This window comes from Pongo pygmaeus, chromosome 9 (assembly GCF_028885625.2).
Source record: "Pongo pygmaeus isolate AG05252 chromosome 9, NHGRI_mPonPyg2-v2.0_pri, whole genome shotgun sequence".
NCBI classification, from domain to species: Eukaryota; Metazoa; Chordata; class Mammalia; order Primates; family Hominidae; genus Pongo; species Pongo pygmaeus.
Window position 1 is genome coordinate 10798263 of NC_072382.2, and position 13761 is coordinate 10812023.

The 13761-nt window shown below is 61.3% G+C and overlaps 2 protein-coding genes across 15 annotated transcripts in view; one reads left to right on the plus strand and one right to left on the minus strand.

The window, feature by feature from the left end:
- Positions 1–1123: 1123 nt before the first annotated feature.
- RCOR2 (REST corepressor 2) lies at positions 1124–6368 on the plus strand. The gene is made up of 12 exons (XM_054441244.2): positions 1124–1252; positions 1972–2028; positions 2325–2405; positions 2629–2681; positions 2768–2929; positions 3043–3167; positions 3253–3322; positions 3414–3629; positions 4631–4708; positions 4843–4900; positions 5042–5271; positions 5402–6368. The coding sequence occupies exons 1-12, from the start codon at positions 1126–1128 to the stop codon at positions 5714–5716; spliced, it is 1572 nt and encodes a 523-aa protein (XP_054297219.1). The 5' UTR covers positions 1124–1125; the 3' UTR covers positions 5717–6368.
- Positions 6369–6577: 209 nt separating this feature from the next.
- The window catches only part of MARK2 (microtubule affinity regulating kinase 2), a 71460-nt gene continuing 64276 nt past the window's right edge, over positions 6578–13761 (minus strand). For 2 of the 14 annotated variants that reach the window (XM_054441249.2, XM_054441248.2), the window contains 5 exons: positions 13422–13583; positions 12522–12779; positions 11451–11477; positions 9299–9343; positions 6578–8725 (listed from right to left, as the gene is read on the minus strand). In XM_054441249.2, coding sequence (XP_054297224.1) covers positions 8365–8725; positions 9299–9343; positions 11451–11477; positions 12522–12779; positions 13422–13583 — 853 coding nt within the window. In that variant the 3' untranslated portion in view covers positions 6578–8364. The remainder of the gene's footprint in view (positions 8726–9298; positions 9344–11450; positions 11478–12521; positions 12780–13421; positions 13584–13761) is intronic. The other 12 variants (XM_063670851.1, XM_054441255.2, XM_063670850.1 and 9 more) reach the window with 7 other exon arrangements.

Consider the following 13761-nt stretch of genomic DNA (forward strand, 5'->3'; position numbering starts at 1 on the left):
GGGGGCGGGGAGTTCCTTGGCAGGAAGGGAAATGGAAGGAAAAGCTGGGCTCCACCCGGGCGGGCGGGCAGGCGGCCCCAGGGCCCCCGGGGCAGGCGGCAGTAACCCGAGCCCACTGGTGTGTGGTGCTGGTGTGCGCGTGGGTGGGGCTGACCCCTGGCTACTCCTGGGGGGCAGTGGGATCTCCCCCAGGGGCAAGTCTGGGAGCCCAGGGACGCGAGGGGAGCCCCCGCAGCGGGACGCGCGCCCCACCAGGGTCCTGATCCCACCCTCTGGAGGTCTGGCCCCGGCCCCCAGGCCCCGCCCCCCCAGGCCCTGCCTCCCACCCCAGGGCCAGATGTTCAGCTGGCGGAGGCATCGGCTGGGGGAGGGGTGCTGAGGCCGCAGCCGGCACTACTTCCCTGCCAGCAGCTTCATTGTGTGCGCGAGGAGCGAGCGGCGGCGGAGAGCGGGCGAGCAAGCGGCAGCCCGAGCGCGGCGGGGAGAGCGAGCGCGCCGGGGAGGGTGCGAGGCGGCGCCCGCGGCTGCGCTCCGCCCGCCTCCCGGCAACTCTGCCCAGCGCCGCGCGCCGTGCGCGCCGTCCCGCCGTCCCGCCGCCGCTGCCGCCGCCGCCGGTGCCCCGGCTGGCTGCCGTCGCGGGCAGGGGTCTGCTTGGGACACGGGTCCCCGCCCGGGGACTGGGGCATCCCCGGCGCAGCCGAGAGGCGCAGAGCCCGGGGGGCGCAGATTGCGCTTCAGCGCCCAGTCGCTGAACGGCGTGGGCAGGTGGGCGGTGGGGTTCCAGGGCGCCCCGAGGACAGGGGGCCCGGACTTCAGGGGAACCCCAACCCTGGGGGGCGTACATAGTAATCGCGCCCCAGCCGCACCGGACCTTGCGCTCATCCCTTGCGTCCCCCACTTCTGCACAAACTTTTCTGACGCCCTGGCTCGTGGGGGTCGTGGAGAGTGCTGGGGCTGCCAGGTGGGCTCCCACCCCGCCGGACCCTAGCCACGCTGACCTCCTGCCTCTCCTCACCTCAGTGGCGACCTCTCCAGGCCGGGCCGGGCTCGGCACTCGGAGCGAGTGCGGCAACCACTGTCGCTCTCCGAAGGCTCCCGCGCCCCCCGGGGCAGCTGGGCGGGGTAATGCCCGCGGTGATGGAGAAGCCGAGCGCGGGCTCTGGGATCCTGTCCCGCAGCCGGGCCAAGACGGTGCCCAACGGCGGACAGCCCCACTCGGAGGATGACAGCAGCGAGGAGGAGCACTCGCACGGTGAGCCCGGTGGCCTAGGGTTAAAGGCGCGCCGGCCTGGGGGGAGCGGAGTGGGGCGGGAGAGGGAAGAGTTGCAGACCACGAGCCTGTTAGACTGATGGCTCCTGCCTCTCCTGGATTGGAGCCTCTGCGTAGCTTCTCCCACAAGCCCAGGCTGCCGGCACAGCCAATCTGGAACCTGGGCCCCTAGCTGTTGTGGAGGCGTCCTGCGGGCCCCTGACCTGCCCTCTGCCCCTCAGGGACCGAGGCATCCCTCCCTTGCATAGAGTGGGTCCCTCATACCTTGCCACCTTGCAGGGGACTGAGGTCTGGCTGGAGCAGGGGCTGGAGAGACACCTCCACACAGAGCTGTGAGGCTCCTGTGGTGGGAAGGAGCCTTGGGTTCCTTGCAGGGCTGTGGTCCAGGTCTAGGGGCTGCCCTCCAACCCCGCTCCCTTCCCCCCAGCCGGAACAAAGCACCCTGCTTGGCCTGGGCTCTAAAACTGTGCCCTTGTCCACCCTCCAGCCCCAGTGGCCATGGCTGGACAGGGTCTTTTCCTCTTCCAGTCCCTTCTGTGGCTGCAGGTAACTGGGGGACAATGAGGGAAAAGTGAGCCTCCTGGAAGGTGGGGGCCCTGGGTGGTGAGGAAGGAGAACTCCAGGCCAGCTACCTCCCCCGCCACATCCTCCCTCCTGCCCGCCCTCCCTGGAGTCCTGACTGCCTCCCCCTGGCTCCACAGACAGCATGATCCGCGTTGGAACCAATTACCAGGCCGTAATTCCGGAGTGCAAGCCTGGTGAGCAGCAGGACAGGCTGTGAAGTGGGGTGGGGGTGGAGGCCCGGGGCTTGGCCTGCAGCCCCACCTGGGGCGCCCTTGGCTGGCTCCCCTGGAAGGACAGGCTGGCAGGGGTGGGTGGCCCTGCAGCATGGTTTGCTTTCCTGCCCTGCCTTCCTGTCTGGGTCTCTGCCCCTCCTTCCCTTCTGGGCCTCAACCTCCCTGGCTCCACTCCTCTGCTGCCCTCTGGCCATGGGTCGAGGCTTGTGCCACCAGGCTGACCTGAGTGTCTTCCCTCCTGCTCCTCGGCCTTTCAGAGAGCCCCGCACGCTACAGCAACAAGGAGCTGAAGGGGATGCTGGTGTGGTCACCTAACCACTGTGTGTCAGATGCCAAGCGTGAGTGGGGCACAGCCCTGGGAGGTGGGGGCTTGGGTTCATCCCAGCTCCAAGCTAGCTCTTCTCAGAAGGGGGCTGGAGGCTGAGGTGTGCCTGGGTCCAACCCTTGCCCTGGGGCTCGTGTTCAGGGACCTGGCCGTTGCTGGGTGGTCCCTTTCTGGACAAGCCTGGGTTAGGAGCTATAACCCCCTTCACCAAGACCCTGCCCCTGCTGCCCTTGCAGTTGACAAGTACATTGCGATGGCCAAGGAGAAGCATGGCTACAACATTGAGCAGGTGAGCCTTGGCTCCCAGGGACTTGGGAATGGGGTGGAACGGTGTTGGGGGCAGCTGAGCCTGAGCTGCCCCTTGCCCCGGGCCAGGCGCTGGGCATGCTCCTGTGGCATAAGCACGATGTGGAGAAGTCGCTGGCCGACCTGGCCAACTTTACCCCATTCCCTGACGAGTGGACAGTAGAGGACAAGGTGCTGTTTGAACAGGCCTTTGGCTTCCACGGCAAATGCTTCCAGCGGATCCAGCAGATGGTAAAGCCCTTCCACCCCCACTCCCCGGCGCTCCTCTGCGCCTCCTTTCTGAAGAGCTTACCTGGGGCCCAGAGTCTTGAGTGGGTCCCAGCTTCTGGCGTTGCCTCCTCCAGCTGCCTGACAAGTTGATTCCCAGCCTGGTGAAGTACTACTACTCTTGGAAGAAGACCCGCAGCCGAACTAGTGTGATGGACAGACAGGCCCGGCGGCTGGGGGGCCGCAAGGACAAAGAAGACAGGTGGGGGCAGGAGCAAGCACTGGGCATGGGGTAGGTAGAGCTCCTGGCAGCTACCTCATTCCCTCCCTGGCCCCTGTGTCAGCAGTGATGAGCTTGAAGAGGGTCGAGGAGGCGTGAGTGAGGGAGAGCCCGATCCTGGAGATCCCAAGAGAGAGGTGAGCTCCCAGAGCCTCTGGGCCCTGCCTGCCTGTCCTCTTGCCTCTCTCTGGCCCTGTACCACCTACCTGCCTCTCCTTTCACTGGCAGCCTCTACCCTCTCGGCCCCTGAATGCACGCCCAGGCCCTGGGAAAAAGGAGGTCCAGGTGTCTCAGTACCGCCACCACCCCTTGCGAACCCGGCGTCGCCCACCCAAGGGCATGTACCTGAGCCCTGAGGGCCTCACGGCAGTGTCAGGAAGCCCGGACCTTGCCAACCTCACACTCCGAGGTCTTGACTCTCAGCTCATCTCCCTCAAGCGCCAGGTGGGGCCCTGGGAAATGAACGGGCTATGCAAAGGGGGCATTCGGCACCTGGGAACTGAAGTCTGGGGGGAGCTGAGGTATAAGCGAGATGGTTCAGGGGCCGAGCCCCATCCTCTGGGACTCTGAGTAATGTGGTGTTCTTTTTGGGCCGCCTTTTAAAAACTGGTCTGCAGACTGGGTGCGCTGGCTCACGCCTGTAATCCAGGCACTCTGGGGGACTGAGGCGGGCGGATCACCTGAGGTACACAGTTCAAGACCATCCTGGCCAACATAGTGAAACCCTGTCTGTGCTAAAAATACAAAAATTAGCTGGGCGTGGTGGCACACACCTGTAATCCCAGCTACTCGGGAGGCTGAGGCAGGAGAATTGCTTGAACCTGGGAGGCGGAGGTTGCAGTGAGCTGAGATTACGCCACTGCACTCCAGCCTGGGCGACAGAGATTCCGTCTCAAAAAAAAAAAAAAAAAATAGGCCGAGCCCAGTGGCTCATACCTGTAATCCCAGCACTTTGGGAGGCCGAGGTGGGTGGATCACCTGAGGTCAGGAGTTCGAGACCAGCCTGACCAACATGGAGAAACCCTGTCTCTACTAAAAAAAATACAAAATTAGCCAGGCGTGGTAGCAGGCGCTTGTAATCCCAGCTACTCGGGAGGCTGAGGCAGGAGAATCGCTTGAACTCGGGAGGCGGAGGTTTTGGTGAGCTGAGATTGCGCCATTGCACTCCAACCTGGGTAACGAGTAAAACTCCTTCTCAAAAAAAAAAAAAAAAAAATATATATATATATATAAAATAAAAATATAAACTGGTCTGCAGAAAGGGGAGAACCCCAGCGGCTCCCCTACTGAGTAGTTGTTTAGGGGGAACAAGCCAGATGGTGGATGGCAGAAAGCTTTGCCGGGGCAGTGGTGCTGGTGTCTGTGCAGAAGTAGCGTCCTGTGAGGGGCATAGTGGCCTGCCTGAGATGGGAGTCTGATGTTCCTCCACTTCCTGGCCTTCCCAGGTACAGAGCATGAAGCAGACCAACAGCAGCCTGCGCCAAGCCCTGGAGGGCGGTATTGATCCACTCCGCCCCCCGGAGGTATGGCTGCTCTTGAAGTTAGGGTGCAAAGGGGGGTTTCTCTCCGGAGGTAGAGCAGAAAGTACTGCTTGGGGAACAGGGCTGCCATTTGTATGGTTTTGAGTCTAAAGGATATGTTGTTCCTTGCTTTCCAGGCCAACACCAAGTTCAACTCCCGCTGGACCACAGATGAGCAGCTTTTGGCCGTCCAAGGTGGGTTAAACTGTGGTGAGAAGAGAGGACCCCAGGAATCTATCTCCCCACCCTCCAAGGAGTGGGGGGGCAGAGGGGAAGGGTCAGGGAAGTAACTAGTTCTAAGGGGTATTGACGCTGCTGCCCTTTTGACCCTTGCAGCCATCCGTAGGTATGGCAAAGACTTTGGGGCTATTGCAGAGGTGATTGGGAACAAGACTCTGACCCAGGTGAAGACTTTCTTTGTGAGCTACCGGCGCCGCTTCAATCTGGAGGAGGTGCTGCAGGAATGGGAGGCTGAGCAGGATGGGGCCCCTGGAGCCCCAGTCCCCATGGAGGAGGCTAGGAGAGGGGCTCCATTGCCAGCCCCAGCCCTAGAGGAAGATGATGAGGTGAGAAGGGGGTGAGAGAAACCCCTCAGAGAGGAGAGGCGAGGCGAGGCGAGGTGAGGCGCCGCCTTGGTCCTTAGACTGGGCTGAGGGCGGGAAGAGCCTGGCTTCTCACTCTTTCCTCTCCCCTCAGGTCCAGATTACATCGGTCTCCACGTCTGTGCCCCGATCAGTGCCCCCTGCGCTGCCACCCCTTCCACCTCCCACCTCGCTGTCCCAGCCGCCCCCACTGCTGAGGCCACCTTTGCCCACGGCTCCCACTCTGCTCCGACAGCCACCCCCACTGCAGCAGGGCCGCTTCCTCCAGCCCCGGCTGGCCCCCAACCAGCCCCCACCGCCTCTCATCCGCCCCGCTCTGGCTGCCTCCCGCCACAGTGCCCGCCCTGGCCCTCAGCCCCCACCCACCTTGATTGGAGCCCCTCTGGAGCCCCCAGCGCCCTCACTCTGAGCCCTGATGTCCTCCACCAACCACAGGCTCCAGGACCCAGGCATCTCTGGTGGTGACCCAGGCCATCCCCAGGCATCTCTGGTGTCACTGAGGACAGAAGGGACTAGGGCTCTGGCGGGGTCTTTGTAAGACCAGAGTGGCGGACAGCCCAGCCCTGCCCTTTGGGTTCTGCATGTGTTCCTGGCAGCTGGGCCTGTCTCCTGGGGCCATGGCCGGGCTCAGGGGCCTTTGAGCTGGCCTGAGGGCACTTTCGCTTCCTGGCCGGGACTGGAATGGCTGCCTCCTAGTCAGCTGGGGCTTGGCCTCTGGGTCCTGCCCTTTGTGTGTCCGGGGTAGTGACCTTAGCGTGGAGTGGGGAGAGGGCAGTTGGGTGTGCTGGCTGTTCTCATTCCTCTTTCCCTTCTTTTAGCAATAAGTCTGGGGTGAGGTGGGGAGGGAGGCTGCAGGGGGGGAGGTGGGCAGAGGGGCCTTACAGCAGCAGAGGTTGGAAGAGAAGCTCTGCCTTCAGGGGCCAGCTGGGAAATGCTAAGGAGCTGAGGGTGCCCACCAAGCCCACCTTCCAGAAACTTGGGAGAAATGGGGGTTGGGAACTTATGCAGACATGGATTTATTTTTCAACATTTTTTAAAAATTAAAAAAAAATAAAGTCTAAGCTTACTGAGTTTTCTTTCCCTTTTGGTGCAAGGGCCCTGGGCTTTGCTTCCTGTCTGTGCCCTGTGGCTAAGTGTGGAGCTGGGCCCACCCAGCACTGGCCCCAGACAGGAATCAAGTCTCTCCTGCAAGGCAGGCGGGCTGGGCCACATCTTGCCCACAGGGGACTGGGTCCCTGCCTGGCTGGGAGAAGAAACAGGAGGAGGCAGCTCAGATTCCAAACATTCTCTTTATTACGTGTTTGATCCAGAGGAGAAACTAAGTGCAGGGTTGGGGAGGAGGGGGCTAGATGGGGAGGGGCCACCTTGCCTGGGTGCCCCGGGCCCCTACCCCCTTTGGGAGCCAAGCCATGCCCTCCCGGCCCCCTCAGAGCACCCGGGCTGTTCCATAGGGCAGGAGGGGAAGGGAGGGAGGGGAGCCCTTGGTCTGAGCCGCAGTAGGAGTGTGGAGCAGGAGGGCTGAGGTTGGCGAGGCCCCTTCCTAGGACGCAAGGGCTCGGCTTAATCGCTGAGCCTGGCCTGGGAGCGGGGGTGATGAAGAGGGGTGGAGTCATCATAAATCAAAAAAAAAATAAAATAAAATAATAAAATAAAAAATAAAACCCATCACAAAAAAATGTACAACTCAGGTGAGGGTAGGGGCAGCCTCTGTGTAGGACTCCCTCCCCCAATTTCTCAAGAACAGAAACAGCAGAGAAATAAATTAAGGGATGCAGTGGCCACCACCAGCCAAGCGCCCCAAACCGCCCACGCCCACACTGGCCACTGAGGGTAGCAAGCTGGGAGTCGCTTCGCCTATCTGTCCCCCACCCTGTGGAGGGCAGATGCTCCCGGCCCTGCTGCCTAACCCAGCCTTCTGCCAGGTGGCCCTGGGCAGTGTCTCCTGAGAGGAGGGGGCGACAGTGTCAGGAAGAAAAGGCAAGGCTGAGAGATGAGAGTGGTGAGGGAAGTCACTGCTATGGAGAGAGCTGGTGCCCAGATTAATGCCAATGAAGGGGAAGCCATGGGGAGAGGAAGGGCGAGGGGGCTGTGCTTTCAGACAAAGGCTCCCCCATCACAGAGTGCCCAGTGGCCCTGCTCTGGAGACCAACAGCCCAAGCGGCCCCCTGGGGACTGAGGAGCCAGTCTGCCCTACAGTCCCCTCCCCTCTCCCAGCCCTGGGGTCAGCCCCTCCTTCTACCCGGGAGGGGTGGGAGAAGATGGCACAGACTTTGAGGAGGGAACACACGTCCCCACAGCAGCTTGTGGAAGGAAATGCCCAGCTCTGGGAAGGAGGAGCAGAGGGTACAGTGTGGAGGGAGGCGGAGCCTTGTGCCGGCCCTCCAGCCTAGGCAGCCCCGGAGCAGCCCCCAGCCCCACCCACTGCAGGGCTGCGCAGCACCCCCGCCCCCTGCCCCACCGCCCAGGCCTCCAGCCCAGGGGCCTGAGGTCAGGGGAAGGCCACCTCTGGTGGTTTGCTTGGAGGGGAAGGAGGGAGGAGAGGGGAGAAGCCCACAGTGGGCCTGGCGGAGGGCCTGACGGGAGCTCCACCACTCTTGCCTGAGAGTGTTCCAGCCCTGAGCCACCCTCCCGGGAAACCCCACAGATCCAGTCTCGACTGTCCCAATGGGGCAGGGAGGAAAGGTGGCCGCTGGGATTTTTTTTTTTTTCTTTTTTCTTTTTGGTAATAAAAAATTTCTTGGTTTAGGCGAAATACTCTGTGCAACCGCAGTACCGAGGGGGAGCCCTGCCCCCCCATCCACCCTCCCCTTCCTTTGCCTCCAGTAGGGGAGAGGGGAAGGGGGAATCTCTGGGCAGGGGTGAATGTGGGGGGCTGGAGAACAATCTCCCAACCCCCACAAACATGTAAGAGAAAACTGAGAAGGGCCAGGGAGGGGGGAAGTGCCAGCAGGGGAGACACACCAATCCATCGCTGCAGTCTCGCCCAGGTGGGGCGGCGCGGCGGCCGGCAGCCCGTCCAGCTGGCCCGCCCCCGCCGCCCCCGCTCCTGGCAGCCTGTTAAAGCTTCAGCTCGTTGGCTATTTTGGAGGCAATGTTTTTGAAGGCCATGGAGGTGCCCGATATCCGCTTAAATCGAACCCCGTTGAGAGAGAGCCGCGGCAGTTTGCACACCTCCATCTCCCACTGCACGAAGTCCTCGTGGCCCGGCGTGCCGTGCATGCACAGCAGCATGTACTTCTCATGCAGCTCGCTCTGGCAGCTGTTCGCGTCCAGCACCTTGCGGATCTCCCGCATCATCTCGTTGGGCTCCATGGAGCTCGTGGTCTTCATACTCCACGTGAAGCGGAGGGAGCGGGGCTTGGCCTCCCGAAATTCTTCTTTTTCTTTGTCGTTGCCGCCACTGCCCACCACGTGAGGTCTGTGGAGAGGGCAGAGGCGGGCGTCACGGGGGGGCTGAGGCACCCCACCCCAGGAGAGCCACCCTGGCAGACAGCCCCTGAGCCCAGAGAGGAGAGCGGGAGGGAGCAGGAGCAGCCAGGCGCGGCCCCTGGCCTGCGGGGGGCGGAGGGTGGCAGTCCTCCAACCCCCATCTCTCAGGACAGCGAGGGGGAGGAGAAGCCAGCCTTGGGGTTAGGCGGGGTGGGGTCAGGGAAGACACCAGTGCCCTCAATAGCACGAGCACAGACTCTCTCTCCAGAAAGAAGCCTCGGAGCACAGGGAGTGGGATAGTCCAGGGGTAGGAATCTGTAGCCCCGACCACCCGACCCAGAACTCTGACTTGCAGAATATACCAGACCTGAGGAGAAGGGCCCGTAACTCCTGCAATTGGGTTTGGGAAGGGGAAACTCTCTGAGGAAAGGGAGGCCCCAGAGGGTAGGGACAGGGCAGAACGACGGGAGGAAGAGCCAAGTGGCAGAGGGAAGAGAGGAGCAGGAGGCTGTGGCAAGCCCGGTGGCCCGGGCAGGGCCAGTGCTGGCTCCAGCCCTCTCACCTGAGCGTCTCCACTCGGTCTTTGCTTTCAGGTTCATTCAGGTTCCTCAAAAAACAGAGCGAGGGAGAGTTTAGTGCTGTGATCTCTCGCTCCTTCCGCCGCCACAGACCCAGATGAGAGTGGGTCTGGGGAGGTGCCACCAGTGGGTGGGCAGGACCCAAGCCCAGGGCCCTCTGCCCATCACCTAGCAAGCCAACAGGGCTCTGCAGCACCTCACACTGGCGGCTCAACCATTCCTTTCCAGCAGGGAGCCCAGCACATGGGGCCTGTCCCTCCCCACACTCCTAGATCTGTGCCGGGGAGAAGGAGCCTCTGCTCTGGGGGAGGAGGGGGAGTGGCTGTGCACGCACTTCAGTGAGCACACGGCCCAGCACGAGGCTGCTCCCCCACAGCCAGGGCTCACGCGCCGTTCTGGGGGTTGCGGGTGCGAGTGCGTTTTTGGAGCCACACGCTAGGGTTTCAGGACTGCAGTCCTTTTGGAGGAAAGGGGCTGCAATGCCTTGGATCTCTGTAGGAGGAGGGGCCATGGCTACGCAAGGCCTGCATCTGCATGGTAGGCACCTGGGGATGGCTGCCTGCTGCTGAGTGGAAAAGGCGGCCTCCTCCGACCTTTCCCAGCTTCCCTACCTGCTGGCCTGCCAGGCCATCTGCTCATACACAGGGAGGACGAGGGCGGGGTGGGGCAGGGCAGGGCAGACACCTTGGGTGGGTGGGTGGGGAAGAGGTCTGGCCCCGCTGAGCGGCTTCTCCAGCTCCTGGCTGGAAGATGGGTGTCTGGAGCTCGGAAATTGGGGATTGCAGAGGAGGAAGGATGTGAGAGGAAGGAGGAAGAGCAGCAGCACATAGAAATAAACAGGAAGACACAACCAACACAGGGGTGCACACAAGCACACTGCGAGCAGGGAGCCCGGCTGTGCGAGGAAGGCACCCTCCCTGCTCTCTCCAGACCCCCTGTGGGGCAGCCCCCTGCTGGGGCCCCTTGAGGCAGCAGCCAGCCATGCAGTCAAGAGCTGGGTGGGAGGAGGAGGGGATGGGGAAAGCCTGAAGACCCTGTCTGGACGTTCCTCCATCAGCTGTGGCACCGATGTGCCTGCCAGGCATCCCAGTCCCAATGCAGGGCCTGAGCAGACAGCCTTGGGGAACAAGCACTCTTAACCTGGCCCTTGGTCTTCAGCTTGGTATTTGGCCTCCGAGGCCTGCAGAGAGGATGAGCATAAGGCCAGGGGTGAAAGAGCCAGGAAGGGGCCCGTGAAGGGAGACCCCTGAGTAAGGGTGCAGAGATCTCCTGTTGTTTTGCTACGGCTTGGGGTAGAATGGCCCTTGCCCTAGAATGTCCCAGCTCCCCGCGCTTTGGAAGAGACAGGCCATATCTGGAGAAAACAGCCTAGAGAAGAGGCTTGATTTATCCAGATGCTGCTGGTGGCAGGGGTGCTGGGGCAGGGGTGCGGGTGGGTGGGGCTAGTTCTGCAGGAGCTGCCAGGAGGGGGTGCTGTGCTCCGTTTGTGAAACAAAAGCTCCTAAGGTCTGGGGGAGCCAGACTGAAACCTTGGGGCCCCAGGGTCCCTGTAGTGTCTCCAAAGTCCTGCGATCCCATAGACCACGGGGAAGAGGTCACACAGCTCTGAAGTTCAGGAAGCCCAGGAGACAGCAAACAAGATACCATCCCAGATGCACTTGTAACCCTGCAGCTTCCTCATAGCGCATGCACATGACAAGGGAAAGGGCAGGAAAGGATCCCAACACTTGTGACCAAAACCTGGGGTGAGGGGGAGTGGGGGTGGGGTGGGGTGGGGTGGGTGAGAGGAGACAATCTTAAAGGGAGGCTTCCCTGAGACGGTCTCCTCTTACTTGAGGACAGGCGTAACTGTGGGCCAAGGAAGGCCCTCATTTTAAAGCCATTTGCCCTGAGTGGGCCAATGTGGCCTCTTAGCCCTGCCTGCTCGTACTGGGGGCACGGAGGGCAGGCCTTGTGCTGATGCCCAATCAGAGGCAGTCTTCATCCCTTTAAGATGGCAGAGAGAGGAGGGCCACACAGACTTGGTTAAGCAGATGGAGGAGAGTAAGAGCCAGAAAAGGGGAGTTAGTGATGGAGGCAGGACACAGGACACAGACACACACACACACACACACACACAGCGGGCTCAACGCCTACCTTCTGGCAAACCTGAAAGACAGATTTCTAAAAAAACAAACAAAAAAAAAAGACAAAATAAAAAAAGAAATAAAAAAAAAAACCAACAAGACGGTATGTGGATAAGCAGGTGGGGGGGTGGCTTTATAGGTTCAAGGGTCATCCCATTTTCGGAAGAGCCGCTCAGCGAGACTAGAGTCCCAGGCTTTCAGACCTGCCCACGCTCTCTGCAGGCCTCACACTTGCATTCTGGGGCTGGGATGGGGCAGTGGCTTTGGCTCCTCCAGCAGAGTGGAGTGAAACGTAGAGGAAGGGCAGGCGAACCTGTTCTCTCAAAGCCCCTGCTGCTTCCTGAGCTGCTACTCCAAGGCAGGGAGAGGAATGACAGGATGGGGATACGGAGCATCCCAGGCCAGCCAGTTGGCTGGATGCACTGCAAGCTGCCCCTCTGTGGTGGCTGGGGGCTCAGGTGTGAGAAACCCCGTGAAGAGATCCCCACCCTGGGTCCAACACAGGAAAGCTTTGGCACATCGGAGTTAGGTTAGGGAGGAGGCCACTGTAGGCTCTCGCCAGTGATTTCATTTATAGGTTTCACCCTAAGAACCCCCAGGCGGAAGGGCATGGCTGCGGCTGCAGCCAGAAACAGAACCAACTAGGGGAAGAGGCAGTCAAAGGGGCAAGAGACCAGGACAAAATTTTCCTTGCTGGCCCCAGCCTGGCTCATGCCTCATGACTTTGCAGCTGCGTCACCAAATATAAGTTTCCATGGGAACCCAGGAGAGAAGGGGGGGCTTTTATTTTAGCATCTGAGTTCACACTCTCCTAGAGAGGAGGCGGCATCGGCCATCTGCTTGGGGCCAGAGAATGAGGGGTGCCTGTGAGGAGTTGGGGAGAGGCCTAAGAGGGGTGGGCCTGGGCACATAAGGTGTTGACAAAGACCTAATTTCTTGTGCTTCCTGAAGCCTCTTCTAACCCCAGGACCCAATACCGGTACAGAGTGTCCCAAACCCCAACCCCCAACCCCCAACCCACCCCGAGTCAAGCAGGAAGTCCTGGCCTGAGCCTCTCTGCCACCCAAAGCTCCTTGCTTACCTGCGTACAAACTTGGAGGTGAACTTGCTGAAGATGCTCCCAGAGGCCCCCCGCCGGCCCTGGCTGTGGCCAGAGGGAGAGGCTGGGGTCACACCGTAGGGCAAATTCTGCTGGTCCCGCACCTGTCGGAGCTGCCCAGCATGGAAGGTGCTTCGGCTGGACACACCCCGGGGGAAATTAGTTCGGTCTGGGGCTCCACCACTGCTGCTGATGTTGTGGGCGGATGGGGAGGCAACAGGGACACGCTGGGGGGCTGTGCTGTGGGAAGAGAAGTGGGGTCGAGGGGGACGAATTAGGGTACAGGACAGCCATCATCACTGGGCACCTGGACACCCTGTGGTGGGGACAGGGAGGGGGATGCTAGGGCAGAGGCAGCCATCACGAGGACACAGAAGGAAGGGTGTGACTACTGAGGACAGTGGTGAGAAGGAAGTCTCGTGGAAGTGGAAGGAGATGGTTTGGGAAGGGAGGGAGGGAGGCAAGGAAGGACCCGTGTGTGGAGTGTGGTTTAGGCTGGAGAGAGCGGGCTCCCTGGGAGCCGGGCAGACTGGACCCTCAAGGGGGCAATGGGGACCAACCCTTGAGGATTGAGTCCCTGTGATTCCGACTATCCCCGGGGTCCCTAAGGAAACCCAGGAAGGTTCAGAACAAAAAGGTTTCCCTTTGGAGCCTTAGGACAGCTTCCTGCATACCTGTTCTGAGAGAGAGAATTGGAAAAGAGGGGCATTAATGCTCTTTTTTGTTCCCTCCACTTCCTGGCCGCAGGGGACAGACCCATTTCTTGTGGCTAAGATGACAAGAACAGAGCAGGACCCCCAAGTGGGAAGAAGAAATTGCTGGGGCAAGGGGGTAGGGTGGGCTGAGGGCAGCCAGGTGCACCAGCTGCCCCAGCACACTTGCCTGGGCCGCGGCACCTCACAGTTACTCTCCGTGGGGGGCAGCCCAGAGGCCTTGTTGGGGTGCACGGAGGCCGACATGGATTTCTGGTGCTGGCGGGGCCGGGCCGCAGAGACTGCGGCAGAAGCAGAAGCCGTGGAGGCCCGGGACCCTGGCATGGTTAGGCTAGGAGACAAAAGCAGCGGAGAGGCCCGTGTTAGGGGTGAGTGAGGGCGGGAGGCCTGGATTAGGAAGCAAGGGCAGGGGAAGGGCCAGAGCTGGGGAGCTCTGGCAGGGTAGAGGTCAGGCCTGGGCAGCAGCGGGATGCAAGTCAGAACTGAGGAATGCGGGGCTGGGAAGTAGA